Source organism: Monomorium pharaonis, chromosome 2 (genome assembly GCF_013373865.1).
Source record: "Monomorium pharaonis isolate MP-MQ-018 chromosome 2, ASM1337386v2, whole genome shotgun sequence".
NCBI lineage: Eukaryota > Metazoa > Arthropoda > Insecta > Hymenoptera > Formicidae > Monomorium > Monomorium pharaonis.
In genome coordinates, this window is record NC_050468.1 from 6,325,866 (window position 1) to 6,349,396 (window position 23,531).

The 23,531-nt window shown below is 42.5% G+C and overlaps 1 protein-coding gene across 10 annotated transcripts in view; it reads right to left on the reverse strand.

Annotated features, from left to right (window-relative positions):
* The window catches only part of LOC105830824 (histamine H2 receptor), a 172,653-nt gene that overhangs the window by 20,057 nt on the left and 129,065 nt on the right, over positions 1-23,531 (reverse strand). For 9 of the 10 annotated variants that reach the window (XM_036282980.1, XM_036282979.1, XM_036282978.1 and 6 more), the window contains one exon: positions 2,604-2,869. In XM_036282980.1, the coding sequence (XP_036138873.1) occupies positions 2,604-2,862 (259 nt within the window). In that variant the 5' untranslated portion in view covers positions 2,863-2,869. Of the gene's footprint in view, positions 1-2,603; positions 2,870-3,092; positions 3,696-23,531 lie in introns of those variants that run through there. The other variant, XM_036282982.1, reaches the window with a different exon arrangement.

Below are 23,531 nucleotides of genomic sequence, written 5' to 3' on the forward strand. Positions count from 1 at the left end.
TTAGGGCCGGATTTCCGGCTACAGACAGGCCAGTTGCCGTCGCGTCACGTTCGGACGTATTTATTGGAAAGGGACCGATCGTGAAGTTCGAAATTGCGCGCGCGATCGGCACATTAAAACTTCAATCTCGTTACAACCTTTATTCCATGTCCTACCATGTTCCGTCCGTATCGAACTTTCGTATTATGGTATTGTTAACCATTCGCATAAATTGATGTGTACCCGAGAAGAATTTCTCCCAATATTTTTTCGTCAATAAATTTCTCTTTTATCCAAGCTCTTTTTCTTTAAAAGGATAAACGTGCTATTCTATAAAATACCAATAGAATTATTACATTTATTATTAAAATTACAAATTATGTGTTAAAAATTAAATTCTCAAAACCAAATGTGGAAAAATCATGCAAAAAAATTAATTTAACATATTAAAACATCATATAATAAGTATCGCCATATTATATTTTTGTATCGATACAAGACATCAAGAAAAAGATAAAGAAAATAAGAAAAGAGTCAGTAATTTAAATTTTTATTTATGAGTGACTTATGCCACACAATCTTAAAATATCAAGGAAACATATGATCAGCCGTTTAAAAATAACGAGTGTTATCAAAGATAACTTAATCGGCTTTGACGTTCAAATACGTTTCATTAAAACGCAAGAGCACCTTTCATCGTATTTGAAAATAAACGTAAATTATAATCATTATTAAAGTTTGGTCTTTTGGCCGTTTCAATTCGGCCGTTTCAATAATGTGTAGTACCGCTAACCGACACGTTGAATCGTTGTGTATTAAGTATTCATACATCCTCATTCGCGATCGATATCGGAATTTTATATCCTATTTTTGAAACGCACGCATTCGACGTGGAAACAATCGTCGAGCACCATTGAAGACCGTCTTCTAGAGAACATTTTCATTCGTCATGTCAAATTTGAATGCGTTTGAAATCACTGTAAGATCGAGAAATAATCGCGGACGATCCGGGGGTTAATCCTCGTTACTGCGATAATAATGACCCAAGTTTCTCACTGTCATCGCGGGTCGGAAGATGACCGCGTCGCGACGAACTGGGAACTTTATAGCTGGGAAAACGAGGAGAACGGAACGAGATTTTCTCGGTGAATGGCTCCGGACGAATGAAAGGCGGTATTATTTGCGCCACTATCGAGATTCATGCAGAATAAAATAGCGGTAAAAATGTTTCGGACCGTTTCAATAAGAATTACGAGGATGGCCAACATGTGACAGCACACAGTTATAAAACCGAGAAACTCGGTAAATTAAAGTGCTGAGAAGAAGAAGAAAAAGAAGAGGACGAGAAAAAAGACAGGAAAGAGAAAAAGTCATTTAAAGAGAGAGAAAGAACAGTGAGGTAAAATTGATTCGCTGCTCTGGGACTAAATCTCCTCAGGAAGTTATACATAAGTATATACGCATGATAAAATGCACTATATAAAGCAAAAATTGTAAAAATTTTAATAAATACCTATATGAAGAAAAACAAAATACGATATAAAATTGAAAACCATGTTCAACACAAATATCTTAGAAAACAAGAAGTATTCGAAATATTATGATCTTTGCATTCAAAAAATTTAAAAATAACCAAGATATTTGATATTAATGTTAAACATTTACAAAAAATTATCATCTTTTTTAAAACATTGTTAAAAAGAGTCATTTCCCTTAAATTTGTCTCAATGAATTTATCCCTAATAATTTTTTTAAGTCAAAAGTTCTGGAATAATTCTTTAAACGGATTATTTTCAAGTGTCCGCGTTTCACCATGACAAATTAAACTTGTGGATTTAAATTGAATATAAAGATAAGAAGACAAAGGAAGAAGAGCGATATACTTAGCTGACAATGTAATTACGTTTCCATCCCCATTGCTTTGTGTACCGTTCTATCCATACTGTCATTGTTATTATGTTCTATGCGGAGTATTCGCGTGCAAATAATAATTATCTCAGGTCGGTCTGAGCACGAGCCAGCGTAGAGATGACGCACGATAGTATCTAGGGATTATTTATTATCACGTCGTTCTCTGACTGCGAGGATGAGAAAGGTACGGTTTGCAAATAATACGAAAAATCGATCTCGTCATTGCCGCAGGTATAATGGCACGTTGAAGATCCCATCTTCCCTACAGATTGTGCCGACGACGTTCTTTACTGTTACGTCCTTCCCCGGCCGGATACAGACGGAGGACGCTTTTGTCCGTGGAGACGCAGAAAAAAAAGAAAAAGATAAGAGATCTTACCGTAGCGATATATACGAAAGAACGTTGTCGCGAGGCACGTCGGAAATGTACGACCCCCTGGATGGCTTTTAGTCGGATATACTTCTATAGAGTAAAAACTTTTGTCGTTGCATTTGTCGATGAGAGCATTCTCTTTCAGATATCCCGCTGCCTCCCACTTTCTCTCTCTCTCCGCACCCTTTTCAATTCTTCCTAATGTCGCTTTTACTATTTTAATTTTCCGCCTCAAAATTTATATAGCGAGAACGATTCTCTCTTCGCTTTTGCAAGCGAATTCTGCGCTCGCTTATCATTTTTTATTTGCAATCGTAAAGATAGAGAATTGCGGGCGTACCTCGCTTGTTCAGCTGATCCTCGACTACCACGGCGGATATCATGAAGACATTACCCACGCTGCCGCCGACGGCGAGGGAGGCCAACAGCAAAAGCCGGGCCACTCTGGACCAGGCTGACGATAAGGTCACTGGCGAAACGTCAAGATCACCGTCGCTAGTCATATTGCCACTGATCTCCTTGCTGAGTCTTTCGGATTCGAGACCGATGATATTAGCCATGGTGCTTGTCGCACCATTGTAGATCGCCGTCGTATTCATTCTGAAACTAAAAAAAGAATTATTACTTATAACATAATTTTGCACTACAATGAAGCGACAATGCATAAACCAATTGACCCCACTTCACGTCATCCAACTGAGACAGCTGGATCTAAGGTCAAACTTCAATAACGATTATAATTGGAGAATCTACTACTCTTCACTCTCAAATACGATTTACAACTGCAATTTGTGTGACTGGGCCTAATATATTTAACTAGATATTTTACTTGGGAGTATCTCACGGATGATTAGCGGCAAAGGCAACAAAGTTTAACTTCGATGAGCAACACATCCCTTCCATCTTTCGTCAATTTAAAGGACGGTTCATGGTGGTCTGCAAGTCTGGAACACGGAGGAAACGAGGCTGAAGCTATTCGATATCACGCTATTACACGGAGAGAGGCCCTTTGAAGATTAGAGCCGACAAGACCATACCGACCACCCTAATTGTGAATTATCGATCAGACTACGGTGCGGGGATAGTCACCTGTTCCGACCGTGGCCTATGTTAGGTTTCCACAATATCCTCGTTGTCGCTAACAACATCTGCGCAATATCATGGTAATTAGCAAATATAAGTATCGTAGCACGCAGTCAGATAACAGCTGACGCTATACAAAACGTTGAAAAAACATGTTCTAAAATTTAAGGATGCATAATACTCGCCTAAACTGTCCTTTATCTTCAAGAAAAAGTTTCACGGACATGCTGGCTTATGGCATGAATAAAGTGGCAAAAGAGCCTCTGCTTTTTGATTTCAAAAGAACATATTTCAAAAAATGAAATTTAAAAGGTTTATTGAAGGCTTATTGAAGGTTAAAAGGTTTATTTTTGTAAATTGTAATTAAAAATCTTGTAAAATATGTATTATAAATCTTCTTTCATAATTTTATAAAAATTTAGTATAAAATTGCATGATTGCATTATTAGATAAATTGATGAAAAATCAACACCAATTGTACTTGATTTTTTAAATACTATCTAAATATTATCACAAATTTTATTACAATAAGGGCCGGTTGTTCCAACTTCTTAGTAAATTATGAGTTACCTATCAGGCAAGCATGTGTCTATCTTTATTTTTTTCTTAAATAAATAAAAATAGATATTTGTTTGATAAGTTTACCAAAAAGTTGAAACAACCGGCCCTAAATGATAATAATATAAAACTAATAAGTGATAATAGTAAAATATAATTAATATGGATATAAAAATATATCAATTGTAAAAATAAATCCAAGCTAGTCCTTTTTATTATTGTTATTTATTAATAATTAAATAATGATCTTTTTTCAATAAATTATTAATATAAAAAATATTAATTAAGATTCCTTAAATTTTTAATTATTTTATTTCAGAAATTTGATATTTCAAAGGTAGAATTTAGGAAATTTACAGATACGATTTAAGATTACCTAAATCGTACCTCTTGTAACGTATTATAAAAAGTTTATCATAAATTAATTTGTTATTGAAAGAACATTGTGTGGTAATATGTATTGAAAATATCAAACTGCTATTTCCAATGTGTTAACTTGCATACAAATCAGATACCAAATAGAAAGTATAAAAAATTAACTTACGAAAGGTACACATTTAATAACTTTCCCGTATAGTCTGCAATTCTATTAAAGTTGTATGACAAAATTATACAATAAAAATATCAATTATATTATTAAGATGAAGTTTTAATCTTCAAAATACAAAACTTATCTTTCTTAATATATAAGCTTTTGAACTTTTCTTTTCAATCTGGTGAATGTAAGTGACAAGAACATGTGTTTTAATTTATACAATTATGTTTTATTTTATATTGACATTAATATTAATTGCACTATCAATTCACCTATGAAGCTTATCTACTTTGCCATTCTACACGTGAATGTCTCGGCTGTGCCCATAGCGTTTCCAAAGTGGATCTTAAATTTTCATTAGCAAATGAAGCCTCGGGCGGCCATTTAAATGTTTAACACGGCCTATTCCGTCGGGCGGCGGACGCGAAGAAATTGATCGCGAGAATTACGTTTAATAATAAAGCTGTATCATCACTCTTTCTTCCGATCGACGAACCATCGTTCCTTAGTTACAGAAATATTTTCACTTGTTGCATTAAGGCTTGAAATGGCGAGCCCCTCGAGCCAATAATCTCATCAATCCCGTTACGTGACCTTTCACGCACATCGACGTCGAATCAATTTCCCCGCGGACGTTGTCGGTATCTTTTCCTAATTGAAAAACGACTTCTGCGAGTGAGCGAGACGCTATTCGCATCGCATGGAAAAAGCAGTAACTGCAAATTCTCGCTTCCGTCTTCGCGAAAGAGGATCAGCTAGAATGATCGATGCTCGCTGTATACGAGATGTCCCAAAACTCGATCTCGTTTCGTATCTAAGGTCTTTTTGGACAAATTTAAGGCTCAATTTACATAGATCAGTTTACAGATTAGATAAGGCTGAATTGACCGCTATTTAGTTTTTCATTAATTGCCAATTTTTATTTTTTACGTGTATTTTTGACGTTAAACACGTCTTCAAATTTACATTAGAACAAAAATCATCCAAAATTATGTAAATACAATAAACTTTTGCTGTTTACTACGTAATTTGCGAGAATTCGTTCATTCCAAGTTTTACTCGTGATTCAGAAGATGCAGAAATAAAGACTCCACAGCCGTACAAAGTCGTGATAATTTTTGAAACATCCTGTACACAAAACTTGTGCGTCTTACGGATTCGGGGGGGGAGGGGAGGGTACGACTCTTACGTCCGCTTTAAGCGGCTTTTAAATTGTAGATCTATTTCGAGAGGTGTCTCCGACTGTCTGACTACTCGACGAGACGTATAGATTACAATCTCATTGCGACACCTTGCGAAAGTGGATCTCATTCGCGATGCAAAAAGATGCAAACGGTCCCATCGACGGAAGAGAGCATCTCACGTTTCACGAGTCTCCTCCAATCCCGTTCCAATGTATGCGTAAAAAACGAGTTACACGTTCGCGCGCCCTCACGTACCTAGGAGCGCGCCACGACGAAAGCGCAACGATGGATGTACTTACAACGGGATGTTGACGAAGAACCACCGGGGTCCATCGACTAGTGGATCCTGAATGAGCTAGATTACAAGAAGATGTGATTGCGTCTCCGGGACTAGGAGGGGAAAAAAGGGGAGGAGGGGGGGGGAGGATTGGCTCAGAAATCTGGGATGTTAACGGGCATACGAATGCAATCTTTTGAATTATTCCGACTGTACGACGGAATCTACTCTCCCGCTTTACAATTGAAATCTCCACACACAAATCTCCATACACGGAGAAGCCACAAAATTCGGCTATTGCCGCGTCTCCCGGGCGGATTGTCGCTTTATCTATTTGGAGATGCGCCGTGTAGAGAGAGAGACAGAGAAAGAGAGAGAGAGAGAGAGAGAGAACCGTGGCTAGTCCGAGCCCTCGAGTAGACCGATGCGACATTGTCCTCTCGTCACGTCTTGCGGTCGGAAATTTCATATTTCCATTCATACAGACGGTACAGGCGCGAGGCGAAGAGTCGTCTTACATGCGACTCGACCCGTGAACGCAGACAGCAGCAGGAAACCCGCGAGATCCACTGTAACAGCAGCGCGGTCTCAACCCCGCGCGCGGCGATATCGGATTTCGGTGGGATCGATGATAGCCGAGGATATATACAGTTAACCCCGCGCGCGCCAAGTCTGTCTGGTCTACGTCCGTTTCTCGTGCTCTCGTATCCGACGTACGGACGGACGGACGGACGGACGGACGGGGATAAAGCGAGGTGTGTTTAATTGCGACGATGGCGCTCGCGCGTTTAATCGCCGCCTCTCGCTGTATACCTGCCCTCGGTCGCCGGAAGTCGCTAAAATTTTTACGGCGCCTACATACGGACGCGCGAGGTAGCGCCTCTCTCGCGACTAAAATCACGCGGAAAGAACGTATGACGATCTTCCGGCGCGGCGCGGCGCGGCGTTCCGGTCGGTGCGCATTTCGACCTCTTTACGACTCATTAAAACGTCCGAAATCGAAATTACGGTGCCGCGATGTATACCGTGTTTTATTGACGATAAAGCCGGCGGGGAGTAATTAGGTTCGTATCAAGTTTGCAAACTGCTTCATTTTAAGACTTTCGGAACTCCGCACCCGCGTGAGCGCGAGTACCATCGATGCTCGAGGAGTGGCGCCGTTAATTTGCATGAAAGTAATCCGCAAATGAATATTCACCCGGCATATCATTAAGACCGTGAAAGGGGACGCGGGCCGGCCAGAGTTAAGAGTTAATGTTCACGCGTCCGTAACGATCAAAACATGTTCATTCCGTATTTATATATGTAAACCGTCGAAACTCACAGAACAAAATAAACATGAGTCTTCCTGCCAATTTAACAAGCATACGATTTCGCCTTACCCGAGGCACCGAGGGCCGCGCGTAAATCTAAATAATTAACAAATTATCGCGAAAGCGTATCGAACGTAAAAACGAATGATAATTTTTTTTAACGTTAAACGACCCGTGTAATTACGCGCCATTACCCTTATGCGTTTTATCCGCAGTTATGGATTGGATATATAACGCTATAACTCTTTTTTAATCCAACGGGAAAAGACGTTGTAAAGTGGATTCCTGAGTCATCGGCGCTCCGATCGGCCGCGTATAAACCGCCGATGGACGATTACAGGGCGGAAAATAAAATTTCTCCGGGAAACGTACGTGCCGGCGTGATAAAGGCGACAACAAATTTCGCGGATGGCGGAGTTACGCGATTACGTGACGCGTCGGCCGGGGAAGGTTACGAGAAAGTTTCTGGAGTGTAAAGTGGGCTTAAGGCAGCCGCGGGATAAGAAGTCACCGAGGCGAGGCTTTATGAGGAAGAGAGGGTTATAGAAAGAGAGACGGCGTGGTCGTGAGAATGTACACGGCTAAGCAAAAAATTCCTCTAGAAAAGTGCTCGAAACGGCCCGGAAGTTTCATGGACGGTACCCGACCCCTTGACATCCGGGTCACGTACACCGACATCTTTTAATAAATAATGCATCGTCGATATTTGGTGCGAGATGCTGTAATTTCCCACGACTACATTTTTGACATGCTTTTGCAAGAGACAGAACGAACGGAATTAATAGAAACGTGAAAATAATGACGATTTGCAATACAGTTTTAGAAAACGTTTAGTTTCTCAAAACGTCATATATTTTTCATGTATGATTAACAATCATTTTTCACTTACTTAAAAGCTACCGAATCAATATAATTTCTATATTTTCTTTATTTACTTAATAGAAATACTTAATTAAAAAGAAATTATGCATTTAAACTTTAATTTATTGTTTCTCTCATATCTTACACGCGCATGGTAATCTCTCCTAATGTTACCTTAAAAAAACGTTTAAAAAATGAGCGTGATTAAAAAGAAAATTACGTATTTATTATAAATTAAATCGCTACCTCCACTACGATAATTATGTTACTCAAATCTTGATATTAAAGAAGATCAACAGAGGAGAGAATGGCAAGACTGCGTAATACGATCTTGAGCCGAAAGAAAATTTTTATTAGCTCTTTTTTGCGTGCAAAAAACCTGAATCCCAAAAGCACGCAGCCACCACGCAGGTAGACCCCCCTTCATAATCTCTACCTCTTTATCTTTTTACCCGCCCTCTGTAGTATCGTCTTACCTAATGGATTTTAAATCGTGTGAAACACAACATCGCACCGATTACTATTTCTGTCCGGGGCAGGAATGAATTTTTTAGTTAGCCATTACTGCGTACGTACCACTACGCGCGACCGCCGCAAACCGTCTTGAATGGTCTACGAACCGGTATTCCGCATAGTTCGTCTTTTTTTTTAGCGCCTTATTTATCGCATAACTTTCTGACGACGGTGTCGCTCGTAAATCGAGAACTTCGGTGTCGCATTTAAAGTTCTTGCTTTTTGCTCGCGAGATCCTCGATAATACGTCACGCGCTTACCACGGCGTGGGCGCCACGCACCGGCAATTATGCATCGGCAGAAGAACAATTATAAATTATAAGTCAAGATTAACGATGTCAACGGTATATATCAGACTTGCCGCCACGTCGTCTCAGCCGTCTTCTTAATGAAAATTTAGTACGATATTATTTTTCTCTACGGTCATCAAATATCTTCGTAACAAAATCTCAGATTAAAAGCCTAAAGAGCAAAGTCTACTCGAAGTTTAAGCTAATGCAAACTTTGAAGTTTTCCAGGAAAAATAAAGGTTCGCGTATTTACATCTCCGATGCTTAATTCGGATGGAAAGTTCCTTTACGTAAAAATGAGATATGTTTCTCTCCGGAAATGCTCTAAATTAGTTGAGAAATCTACTTGATAAATAGTTGTAGAAAATATGAAAAGAAAAACAAATATAAAGAGAAAAAACTACACACCTCAGATTCCATGTAGCCATTGTAGCACAAGAATTTAAATCTTTTGTAATGAGAAAAGTCGTCCTTCATTCTCAATATATTATATCAGATGTATGTTGTATACTTCTTTCAAGCGACACAATAACGCACATTATGTATCGTTCTGCGCGCCGGGCTGCACACAATATGCATGCATTTAATGCACGTGACATTATGTTCCTGTGGCTTAATAATAAAATCGATTAAACTGTCATTGACGCAAGATGTTTAATACCTTCCACCACAGGAAATTTCTGCATGCTCCCCACTTGCTTTATTTATTCCCTTAAACAATACACCGCGCTCGACGAAAGAATCCATTAAATGGCCGTGAAGCACAGCACAGATCCCACCTGGCCCCGATCTTTTGTGACCGAGCACAATCGGTCGGCAATTTCTAAATATTAATAGAGGAACTGATGCCGCGAATACGAGTACACGGATCCCTTTATTGCGCGTTCCAAAAAAAAAAAAAAAGAAGAAGAAGACGCCCACGCGAGGAAGAAAAACAAGATTCGTACTGCAGCATTGTAGTATATCGTATCGCAATATTGCTAAGAGAATTAAAATGGAGAATCTCAATGGGAGCCTCTTTATTCCGCGCTCTAAAGCAGACGCGCGCGCGTTCATAATATCGTCAATATATATTGCGAGCATAATATCGCGAGCGGCGGCCTGTGTCACAGTCGAACAATACCGAATCGAGATATGCGTTCCCGTACGATCTGCCGGAACGACGGATTTTTCATTACGGGCGTTTCTCCCACCCCTCCCACCCCCCGGTTTTTTTAATTAATACGATTCGAGGTAGGAATGCGACGGGGGGCGCGGCGCGACTTTGTCCACGCGAGCGCGCGATCTGCATAGAATTCCGCCCTTTAAAATCTGCATCGTTAATTTCCGTCAGAACATCTGACGCGTACAAAAATGTGCCACGTGCATATGACAAGCGTCTAACTCGATCCTTTATCCAGACCGGGATAACGGCGCGGCGCGGCGCGACGCGGCGCGACGCGAGCGCGCGGACGATCGGCGGAACAACGCGGACGGCGAGAATTCCGTCCGCTATTTGTTAACATCTTTTCGAGATTAAATTTTAATCCCACACGGCGAATTGGCTTAAGTGAAATCTCCTTAGTGTGTAGCGCCGCTACGGAACTGGATTTAAATCGTTTCACGCTACGCTGGCAGATTAGGTTGCTCCCGGGAGCACAGCTGGAATTGATATTTTCAGTACCGTGACCGTCGCCCGAGGGAAACTATTAAGTGCACGCTCGTTTCCTTCAAGTGCGTATGCATTCGCAACGTATATATACAAGTAGATCGTCTATGTATCCGCATTCGTTTCCTTTCTCTTCGCCGTCCTTATTGTTTAAGATAAGATACCGTCCCGAGAGATGTAATTACATACTTCTCGGAAAAATAATATTAAGAAATTAAGGTGAGAAATAAGGAACTCTCTATCTCCCCGAGCGCGAGATGCCTAACCCCTTCTACCGTTAAATCAACTGTTAATGACAGATTCGTTAAGAAACTTGGCGTCAACTTTCTCGTCTTTGCAATTAGGCCTTCCATCAAATTTTCCGCGTTAATTAAACATCGAATTCAAATTTCCAATCAAGTCGAAGACTTCGACTCGAGAAATCAATCGTTAATTCTAAACTTGGCGGAATTTAATGCAAAAGCAGCGTCTTTCTCTCTTCAAAATTATTTTGCAACAAAAAACGTAGGGGAATATAACAGATGTCGTGTTGATAAATTTAAACCTGATGATTGGCTAATGAATTTTAACGCAAGCAAGAGATGCTTTAATTTTAAATATAAATCACAAGTTTAAATAAAACGCAGACACATACTGTATGTAGCGAAATGTCGAGTTAATAGAGACATCCCACAGCCTCCTAACGAGTCCTAATTGTATCAATTATTAAAAACTAATTCCTCTAACGAAATCGTATAGAACACGCAATCAGCAGTCAACGCCCGTAATGTTCTACACTACAATATTCACGAATACAAAGTGCACTTAGCAGAGCTGACGTAACCCGTGATGCATTTACGAGCGGAGCGTGAGGTTCAAAGAGTCACAAGTTACAGAAACGCATTTAACCAGAAACATAGAGGGAGGGGGGGGGGGGACGGAGAAGGCGAGACCGAAATCATAACGTTTTACACGGACAATTTCAGGATTAGGTAGCACCTTGGGGTTTTAGAGCCTGTTCGAATGGCGGCGGTTTCGCCTCGCAATGGTCCACGTCCGACCTCGTCGCGTCCGACGATAAAAGAGGAGAAGGCCACCGTTTATTACGTCTCCCCCGTCAGTCATTATCCTCGCAACTTCTCCGCGATATTGCGCCGGAACAGAACGACGCGACGACGGTTGCCCGGACGGCATAATCCGTGAATGGCGGAGTAATCAGCGACCGTTTGCGCGCGGCATAATTGCCGGCTGCGTCTATTATGTGTCTCTGTACATGCGGCCGACTGCGAAAACTCACAGAATGCATTTCTGAATGAATACGAAATTGTCCGAAGGGAGGAGACGGGCGATTCTCTCTCTCCGCGGAAAATTTCGCGGACTCTCTCGTGGCGTTCGTCTCGCGATATAAATTCGCGACAAGCGCAACCGTGCGTCGGAAGAAAACGAGCGAGACGTCACGCGCGAAAGCGCTGGCTCTTATTTTTATCTACCGTGAAGATCATTTACGGGACCTCGAAGAATTCCAAGGAAACTGTGCGCGCGTCTTCTTGCTAGCGGAAATATTGTCTGGCGGGTCACTCTGTGATCTGAAGCGGTCCACCGTCCGGTCTTTGTGTCCGAGGGCGCTTCAAAGTGTAAAATTAAAGTGAATTCTTTGCTGTCTTCCCTAGCTTGGAACAAAGAAACAATTTTCGCACCCTGCCTCCGGCTTTCCTTTACGACGCTCAAGCGCCTCTCTCACGAGAGTCCCCGTGTGTCGTCAGACGAGCTACTGAAATATTACGACACAATATCGATCACATGCGCCGTACGCCACGATAAAGGGAAAACATTTTTCGAGAAATTCGCGTACATAAACCGTGGCATACCGTATTTAATAGTTGTGTCAATTTGACTTACTTTATAAATAAACTTGATAAATAACTTTGCTTCCCGACGAGAGTAAATACTTTGGTGGCCTGATAACAAAATAAATTGGAAAATATGATGTCGTTAAAAACAAAAGATTTTTATCACGCTCGTGCAATTCACCCATTAAAATTTCAATACGGTATTTTTCATCAAGAAACCGCGCGTGTCGTACTGCTAAATCAGTTTTTTTTAGTTGTTTCATTATTATTATTATTAATAAAACTTGTGTTGTTATTATTACTAAAACGTGAGTAGAGTTAATGATAAATTAAATAAAATTTTTACGGATGCTATTCCGCTTACGCGCGCACGTGCGCGGCTATTATACTTGAGTGATATTAATCCTCTTATTTTTAAACTCTCTTTCCTATTAAAGAACAGAAAGTTCTTTCTAAACTTAAGGTCAATTCTTATCAGCCGGGAATAAGAAACCCACTTTTTTAATGAACCTGTTAGATATTACTGCTACGTTATTACGTTATTACGTTATTAATCTTGTTCGAAACACGATGACGTAGTTCTTATAAAAATCTTATTTTACATTTTATCGTCGTTCAAAGTAGAAAGCGATTTTCCGAACCTCTATCGGGAGCTGGTTAAGGATCAAAGCACGTCCCCAATATTGAGTTCATTTTCCGAGACTATAAAGGCAAGCAGCATATCGATCTCTAAACCCGTGACACATGCTATTTATCAATTTTATTTTTTTTTTCCCCCCAGCCCTCGCTACACCGGCATCCTATACTCTCTTTTCCGTGAATGCAATTAAGTAACGCATATGTGTGCCATACATCACCGTGTACGCATACGGTGCACGTATATACATACGATACGATAGCATTTTCATCGAACGTTTCATGACTCTACCTCTCGGTCATTAATTAAACATGTTCTTCCGGTCGCCCCGTTCATCTACTCTCTCGAAATTAATTTCGCCCGTCGATCTTTCGTAGACCCATCTGGGAAACTCGCTCTTGTTTGTACGCCACTTCTATCCGCGATTCCATTCGTCCGTTATAAAACGCTGTGTACTCAGTACTCGACTCCGCTACAGAGCAAGCAAAGAAGCAATTCAGAAAGTAAGTAACATTTGAATTCGGATTTTACGGGGAATCTCGTGACTCTCTCTCCCTCTCTCTCTCTCTTTCTCTCTCTGCAGAGTGGTCGCGCCCGCGTCGTCGGAGACGCGAAATCGTTGGAGAAATTGGTCGAACCATCATGCATTTGACGCATATAATTACGAAATGCCGGGTGCGCATTTGCATAAGCTGCAAATTGGACATGGAAATTGCATGGTGTTTAGTCAACCGTTCATGTATTCAATCGCGCCGGCTTGCAGCAGCAGCAGCGCCGGCATTCGTTTATAAGCCAACCGACGTCGGTCAACAATCATTCCCCGAAAGTTCAAACACGTGTGTAACGCTTCCGATGAGCGTTTGTAAAATTTATTTCCCCCGGAACCCGCACGACGACGCACGCCGCGCCGCCCGACGAACAGGCACCTCTCATTAAACGCAGCCCACATGCCGTCGAATATGCATATGCGCCGCATCAGACACGCATCGCCGCACCGCGCGCAGCTCGTAATTAGAGAAAATTAAATCTACCTATCTAGCCCGCCGAAACTCTTGCACAAACCACGTCTTTTTTGGTCGAAACCAATTTTCGCCACGCGCAGATTGCACCCGCCGCGCCGCGCCGCGCCACGAGCGTACGTTTGCGTTCCCCATTCTCTCCCCATCGGCCGGGCTTCATGAAGCTTTAATATTTTTTACGCCCCACGCGCGTGTCTGTCTCAAAGGATATTTCACTGTAGTCGCCGGCAAATATTTATTGCGTATCCGCTTTTGCACGGGGATAATTTCATAATGCATTACTCGTTGGAGCTGCCGTGAAGCTCTTTGATGCGAGGCCGAAAGTAGGAGGAAATCCACTTGAAAAACTTTATACTTCGCTCCGTCGGCATCCGAAACTTGAGAAATCCTTCAGACAGCTCGCGGAAAACTCGAGAGGCAGGCGAGAGGACCGGCGTTGCATCGCGATCGATATCGCGATTCAGCGCGCTCCCGCAGAGTAGTCCAGGTTGACGCCTAACTTCGTTTGCACAGATGAAGACAGTCAAAGCATCCGTCTCGAGATAAGGCGGAAACGAAGTTTACTTCTTTCACGCCTGAAGCCTCTTTTAAGTGTCCGGACGCGATCGCGGAAAAATGATCTGTTTCATTCTCGCTTCGTGTAATATCGAAGACGGGAGCATTATTAGCAACGGGGGGAGGGGGGGGGAAAGTCGGAATTCACCAGAGACGTCATTAAAAAATTCTCATTGTCGTATAAATATCTCCAATCATACCCCGACGCGAAATAATAATAACACAAGTACCAAAAGCTGCCCTCGAGAGAGAAATTGCGTCGTTAGATAATCTTGTTAAAAAAGACTGCTGTCCCGATCTCGTTACGGCATCTCTCCTAATTTTGTCCCGCTTTAATTCCCGTATTCCTTAATTCGCACACAGAAATCACTATATATATATCTGATCTTATGGCGTGCCGATCCGAATTTAGTAGTTACACGCGAATGTGCGCCGCGCGCAAACGCCGTAATTTATCTTCTGTCTCCTCTTACGGAGTCTTCCGCTCGCAAGAATGAAGAATACGGAATATATATGATTGCTAGACGGGTTTCGCGCAGCAGGCGGTCCCATCGAGTAAGGTCTTATTTACGGTGTCATCGAACGATTTTTTCGTCAGAGATAAATGATTACAAGCAAGATTAAAAGGAGGTAATAATTTTTATCGATCTCTATCGCGCCCGCTACGATCGCACGTGTAACATACCTCTATGTTGTTTATTGACTTGCCAGATAAATAAAGGAGTATACTTTCACAAGATAAGACCGCTACTATTAACACAAATTTACGAGATGTTAAGAGTCGATACACGCGCTTTGTCGGAAATCAATTTTCTCCGACGTGAGATATAAAATCGCCATCTCGCTGAATTTAATCCGGAAATTCGGGATATTAGCTTTACTTATCTCCAGACTACCGATCGACATGCTATCTTCCGACCGAATCACTCGAGGAAATTGTGAAAAAAAGAAATTAACTTATCTCTCTCTCTCTCTCTCTCTATATATATATATATATATAAAATATAGCATGGCATTGACTCTATGTCATAGATTAAAAATATAAAAATGTAAAATGTCCTCTTCTTATCTCCCTCATCTTACTAAGCCCCGAGCTGGATGAACATATAGCAGAGGGTTCGTGGGAAGGAGAGATAAGGTTAAAGAGATATCGCTATTGTTTGACACATATTTGGCGCACTTGAAGCAGTAATTACACGATGTAATTACAGTGTATTGCATTTTGAATGCGGTTACGGACCGAGCTCTCCGCAATCGCAATAACAGTCAATGCGAGGCGTATTTCATATTGCGTTCTCGACGTGCGGTGGCATATAACTAGCGGCCGCACCTTGTCTAAATGAATTTGCATAGACGGTTGAACAGTCCGTGCCAAATTTGCAACTTGCTCGCTTTGATATTCGTTAGCCGTGTAGCTTTTAGGACAAACGCCCCCGAAATTATGCGCTAACGTATTCTACAAAGAAAAGTCACAGATAGTTACCTTGTTCAACAGAATGATTCTGAAATAACAGAACGTCCCTACTCTGGGCAAATTTTTGACTGTTTTTTTTTTGTAACTTAATATTTTGGTCAGGGCCACTGAGTAGCAAAAATTATCTTTGCGTAACTGAATAAAACGACAGAACTAATTCAGAGATTTGATTAGTATAATTCAAAAATCTTTGAAATAGATGGAATGGCTAATTGCAATTTTTAGTTAATGCAGGATTAATATGAAAATAATAAATGTAAAATTACGAGCAATCCAAATAATTTGATTATTTGCCGTGCAGGCTTCAAAGCGGATTATAACCGTATCTTTTTTTCCCCAGAATACACTTGCGCTTTTCTATCGACATAACTTAGAACTGTTTTGCTATGTAATTACAAGCTGCAACTGTGTATCGGTCATAAACAAGGATATAGTATACACATTTAGCTTCAAACGACGTGCGCGCCGTAATTAGGTGTCACGTTTAAGATTATTGTGCACGATGAAGTTTCTAATTTATCAGCCTTAAATTGTTATTACGCAGTTGCACGAGGACGCGACGCGCGTTAACTATCTTCGTAGTTTTATTAACAAGGAGCGGGGTAGGGATGGGGGTAGGGATGAAGTAAAGTCCTAGCCCAATACTAACTCTCGCACCTCGCGCGAAACTCAGGCCCGGGTATTAAAGCGTGTACGGGCAACACAGGGATATCCGCGAACTTCGTCTAAATTAATTTTCATAGACGGCTGAACATCTCAATTTGTGCCGAATCTGCAAGTTGCCTCCCTTGATGTTGCTAGTTCGAATAGATCGCGCGCCCGCGCCCGGACGGAGCGCTCCTCTCGGGCCCCCTCAAGTTCGGCCCTTTAATAACTCACCGGCAATATTACGGCTCGTCGAGCTTCGCGACACGTCGCAGATAAATTGCATCGTTTAGCGGACACGCACCCGCACATAAGCCCTTTAATCCCTGGTAAGCAATCAGGTCCGGCCGATGCAACCCGGTGCTCAACGATATTACAACGGTTGATCTTGCTGGCCATCGAAATTCCGCAAAGGGCAACTAATCCGGGCTTCAAAGCGACGTTATGTTTGATAGCGCGCTTTAATGGGTTTGCGATAAGAGATATGCACGACCGAGCATCGTCGCTAACGACGCCCGTCTTTTTCGACATCTACTTCCCGCCGCAACAACTTCAGAAAGCATATTTACCGCTTTCGTTGCATTAATTGCTATTTAATAGTCAATAAATAAAAATGGTTAGCTATACAAGTAAAAAAGTAGCGACAGTAAAATTATACTTACAGAACATTTTATTTACTTATTTATTTATCTGTGTTCTTCCTAAAAAAAATATTACAGATCTGTTACTAATAAAAAAGAATTTTTTTTACATCCACAAAGATCCACTTTACTTCAATTCATAAAAGGCTTTACCAAAAGTGGAATTATATTTGCGAATCTTATTACAACGGAGAGTTAAGCTAATATTTGGAAGACGACATTATGCCAGGGGATGTATTCTTGTGACAGTGGGTCATAAAATTTTTATATCGTCGCTGCTGAAATCGAGCGGAAGATGAATAGGCCCGCGAAGGAATTCCATATTAATTCAGGTCGATTCCTCCCGCGAGCTCGTTTATATGCGCTCGCCACACATTCGCAGCAGAGCCAATATCAGTACTTATTAATAAGCGTCAACTCCTCGCCTATTCGCGGCGACTCCTTTGTGCTCGAAAATGAGTTTCGGGACGAACGTCACTTCGTTTCCAACAGAGTGCCGGGGAGAGTCTGTGCCGCCTCCCATCCGTTTTGCGCACCACGCGCGCGCGCGCGCGCGCGCTTCAGTATTCTCTGCCTGGTGAATAATTTAAATGAAGGCGCACGGGGGGACAATCACGTCGCACCGTTCTGCCTCTCCGCAGCACGGAAATCCGCAGGACGGGGGAGGAATTCTGCACAGTACGCTGTGAAGCCGTCGAGAGATCCCGATAGATCCTGCCGTCGAGCTCTTTGACAAGATTAACCCTGTTTTCCGGCCAGGTTCAATCGTATCGGGGCACCAGCTGGCACGCGGGATCCCTTCATCGCCATTCTTTTCTAAATTTAAAGATGTTATCTGCATGCCGCTCACTCAAGATACGACACAAGCCGTCCTCGTCCTCGGAAACGGATGGAAAGCCATTTTATCGCATTACGAAACAAAAGTTACAGTCAGTCGGCGTAAGTTTGCTTTTCCGGATAACTTTGACTCGTTTATGTGCATTGTGATAAGCTCACGTCTATCGGAACGTGTGTCGAGTATTTTAACTTTGGAGCAGCGTGAGTGACATGCGTTACTTCTTTTTAATATGTCTTTCTGAAATGTGCCGTAAAGCGCTTAACGTTACAATTTCGCCGGAGATTCAAGAACAGAATACGCGTAACAGATTTAGGAAACATTTTCACCTGTATCATTTCGATGAAAATATATGATGCATCACGTATCAACTTTATGGTATTTTTTTCTTGTGAAAATTAACAAATGTATTAGATCCATCGTACTAGCATGTAATAATTTTTAACATCAATCTGACGATTAAATTTCGATAAACATAAATTTATAAGTAATGAAAAGATAGCAAACAATTATTCACTATTTTGCAGTATTATTTATTTTCTATTACAAAACGTCGATAGTTTTGTAAGCATTTTTCATAATTTTTAACGAGAATATATATCTCTCTGAGTATATCGTAACGGTTTTTACGTTTCTAATAAAATGCTGGAACTTAAAATAGCTAAAGCGTTTCTTTCGCAAAGGAAAAGCCGTTTGATCATCCCCCGGAATGCCCGTCTCCTTGTGCATCGCATCGTCGTTCAGACGTGCATTCAATGGCGTCGCGGAAATTCGTAGGTTTAGTGCCGAGACTTGCGGAAACTTGCGTACGACGTCTGAAACGGTCCCGTGATTCTCGTTATTTGACCTATGTCTGAGACGGCGTGTCTACGGTTTCTATTATAACGTCACGTTATACGGTCGATGTGGCAGGAACTTCGGGCAACCGTGCGCGTCTTTACGTTAATTACACGGAGTTCGTAGGTGTGTCGGGCGTGTGGGTGTGCAGCGCGCCGCGGATCCGCCGTGTTTTGGGGAACGAGTCGAATCTCCAAGGCGCCGTGGATCCCCCCATCGCACGCTCTCTCGCAGCAGGGGTGAGATACATAAATCAAATTACCTTTGATCGTCAGTATAACACGGCGCTTACCGTCGCCGCGTCTAATTTATTGCGCTAAACGGCCGCGGGCGGCAATAAAGTGCGAGGGAAAGAGAATGCACTTTGCCACACGGGGCGGTGTTTAGTATGCGCGTACGAACTGGATAACAGGAGGGTAAATTTTATCCGGACGTGCGCCGCGCTCGCGCGCCCCCCCGTCTCTGTGTATGTACGTTGTCGTTTTACTTTTCCGGTTTCTGAATTGGCTTTAACTTTCAGTTGGTACAGCTGCCCGGCGGTAACGCGTGAATATTCATCCGCGGAAGTATTTGATTGCGCGAGAGAAATAGTGTGTAGCGGCGGCACACTTGCAACCTACGTGCGGACACATTTGCAACCGCCCCGCCGCCGTCCCGCCGCGTCGCGACGATCAACGGAGGTCTCAGGTGTCGAACGGGCGTCTCTCCTCTCCAACTTTTCGGGCTCTCGCGCTCTCATCTCTTTACTTCCGGGGTGAGGGAGGACTTAATTTTTTGCCTATTTCGATGCGCAATTAAGGGGCCTCTTTGAAGTTCCGACGATTCCGAATTCTAAATTTAAAATGAGAAACAATTTCTTCTCTCAGCGCGCGGCGACGATCCGTCTCGGGAGAGGACGGCGAATCGCAATAAGAAACAAGTAGACCAATTTAATTCAATGCTCCTCGAGACGCGACGCGAATGGTCGTGATTGCGAGAATTAGACTACCCGGCATTAATCAGCCGTTAAACGCCGCCGGCGCGGCGCGTCGTCCACGCTCGTTCGTTCGCTCGCCAGCGATTAAAAAATCCGGCGATTAATTAATTTTCCCCTTTTTTTTTTCTTCGTCAAATAGCCGCAATTGCGCCTGCGGCGCCGCGATCGTCATTTTACTCTTCGGTTAATATTTTAACCTCCCGCGCCGCCACGCGCCCTCCGAGGATTACAGCGACCAAGTGTTGCCTAATTAAATGTTTACAGTTGGTGTTAATGACCGCACCTGTTACCCCCCTCCCCTTCTCTCTATCTCTCTCTGTCTTTCTCTCTCTCTCTCCTCCCGCTCCCCTTCAGTGTCGCGGTATATTGGCTATTTTATCAGAAATTTTATTGTTTCACGGGCCGTGCTTGCCATCTGTATCCATGGTTAAATACCGATATCGTCAGCGATTATACCGTGACGCTAAGCGGAGCAATTTTTGCAAAATGCGCCCGTTCTCAGCCGCTGGGACCGCGACGAGTTTTCGGCACGTGATGGTTGCGCGCAATACGTTATCCCGAGTGCAGCGCAGGGGAGAAAAACGCCATCGCCATCTGCCACCGAACGATTATTATTTCCCAAATAAATTAGCAAGCGGGTAGTAGTAAATCGTGCGAGCGACGCGACGCGACGCGACGCGGTGGCCGGTCGGAGATAAATTATGCTGCCGATACGAGCGTCGTAAGCGATAAACATTAACCACCGCGCTGCTCTACGTCTTGGCTGCACTCATAAATTATCTTAATTAATTACACCGCCACGGCGCAGATCCGCCGGCGCATTATTTTGTAAGACGGCGCGGCGCGGCGCGGCGATTCGACTGGCCTGACTTGCCCCGTTCCGCCTTTACACGTTTTCTCCAATCTCCTCCTCCACCTCTCTCTCTCTCTCTCTCTCTCTCTCTCTCTCCCCCCCTCTTTCTCTCTCCACTTTCGTTTCCGCGACGTCTCTTTCAATACCGCCTGAGGAATTCTTCGAAAAATCCCGCCTTTAGAAACTCACATTGCAGGTAACGGTGTTTAAGACAAAGGACATCGAATGTCCCCCGTAAAGCAAATTCCACGGATTTTATCGACCAGTTCGAGGGACATTCCGAAACCGAGTAACTTCATTTCTCGAACTGCCTGCGAATGTCTTTCGATATTGAACCGGGATTTACGGGCGGATATAAAATGTCAAGAAAAAGTCCCGGGAAGATATTTAGATTATTTATCGAAGGAATTTAGAAAGTTAACGCGCGCGCGCCCGCACGGATATTTAACAGATATTCCTGTAATCGGCCGTTTGCGCGAGCAATTCTCGTTCTCTCGATTTTACACGAGCAATGGCAGCAACATTCAAATTATCACGATTTTCGGATTCAGCGCAAATATTTATCAAAGTTATCTGTTATACGCGGTTTTAAACCGGCCGCTATTCATAAATATTGTTACAACCGCCACTCTGGAACACACGAATTGCCACCATTAACGATTCAACGTCGGATTCTATTTATATACGGCGCTATATCGGCGCTATTACCGTCACAGGGCTTTAATCACGGTGCTCACCCCTGATTGCGGTTTATCGGGATTTCCGATAGCGGCGCTAAGCGCAACGCGGCGTAATTGCATGGATTTCTTCGTCGCAATCTGCGCGTATTTATTCTTCTCCGGCGCGACCGATCGGAACAGCCGCCTGGTATTGAGCCATGCCTCTAGAAAATATGCGACATAATGCGATCAAGAATATTTAATCTTTAGCCAGAAATTGAAATTGGTGTTATCTCGGTGAAATTCAATTTCAGACGCTTTAAATTAAGAAAAATATATATCGCGCCTTATAGATGTATAAGGCCGAAGAGAATCCTACTAAAAGATTTTTCAATATAAAAATGTGCCACATAAATGAAAATAAATATGGAAAATACAATATTAACGCTTCTCGAAATAATTTTAAAATATTATACGAATAAATATTAAAATTTTTTATCTCCTTCATATCAGAATTTAGCAAGTCCAACAGTTAAATATAAGACTTGTTCAATTGCAAAGCATGTTATAAATATAAAATAATAATGCTAAACTAAAGTAATTTCACTTGATACTTTTATTTGTGCTTATATGTGTTGTTATACTTTTGTTATACTTATATAATAGTAGTAAGAAACTTAGGAGCTTTACTTCGCGAGCCATTTCTTCCCGTTTTAATAGCAGCGGAAACTCTGCGGCATTCGTTACCATATTCAAGAAAAGAAGCTTGATACTGCCAGAATTAATTGAGGATCTCTGCGGAAAAACATTGTGAAAGAGAGCTACTTTTCAATCTGTGTACTCGGTTGAAATATTTCGTCAAATATTCGTTTCAAGCGATATTTTTTGTTAAAATCTATTTTATTTCAGGACACAAATAAAGTGGCTTTAAACAAAAAGTATTTGGGTTATTTGACGAAATACATCACAAAAATAGCTGTTATATCAAAAGAATCATTAATGCAGGTGTAAATCGTTGCTAACGTTTCACATCTGATAATCCTCACGCTTGTAACATTTTTCCGAAGAAATTCTCTACCTCTTCAATTTCCGAAGACTTCAGCCAATGTCCGTAATTTCGCGGACGTATTATATTAATTCCGGCCGAAGCACTCCGCGGCCGCCATCGGCGAATTAGATTAAAGAGGCGCGCGCGGCCGCTATTTATCATCTCGCGCGATAACAAAATTATTATTATCCAATTAGGACGCTACAGGAGCACCGTGGGACCTCCTCGTTGCTTTCACCGGCGAAATTGTAAACAAACACGACTACGGGGGTGGCTATCGCGATTTATTCAGGCTAACAAGCCGAGGAGGAAAATTCGGCGACGTCGAGCGTTCCGCTCGTACCACCGCTTTATCGGCGTTTCGGTTGCTATTAATGACCGTGGATGTATCTTATCTTGCGGCAGGCATGCAAGCGGGAAGAATGCCGCTTCTCGTCGACGGCAGCCGTGGGTAACGATAAAGCCGAATACACACCTGGCCTGGCGGGAAAAAAAAAAAGAAGAGTGCGACCGGCGCGCGGCGCGGCGACAGGAATCAATTTCCCAACGCGCCGCTTCGCTGCGAAAAATGCGCCCGCGCAACGTTCGGACGCGCGAAGCTTTATTAAAAAGTTAATTGCGGTGGATGGGAGATATATACCGCGATGCATTCCGCGTCGTTGAACACTTCGTAGAAACGCAGTCGATAAAACGCACACGAGCGTATCGGTTTTATGATACTCTGAAACATCGTTTTTTGGCGAGCGACTCGGGTAACTCGGGCGGACTGGAGACCTTCCGTCGAAGGGAAAGACGATGCTTGCGGAATTTTCACGCAGGCAAAGTATTTATTCTGACTTCGAAAGGTCCTCCGGCTAAGCTACTTCCCAAACGCCATGTTTATTTTTATCTCCTGCTTGAACAAGCAAATCTTTAATATACTTTCGTCCGTCTACACGACACGAAAATACAAGCAGGAAACTCCGCACAGTTTGCCGTAGATACGAAATTTCCCGAAG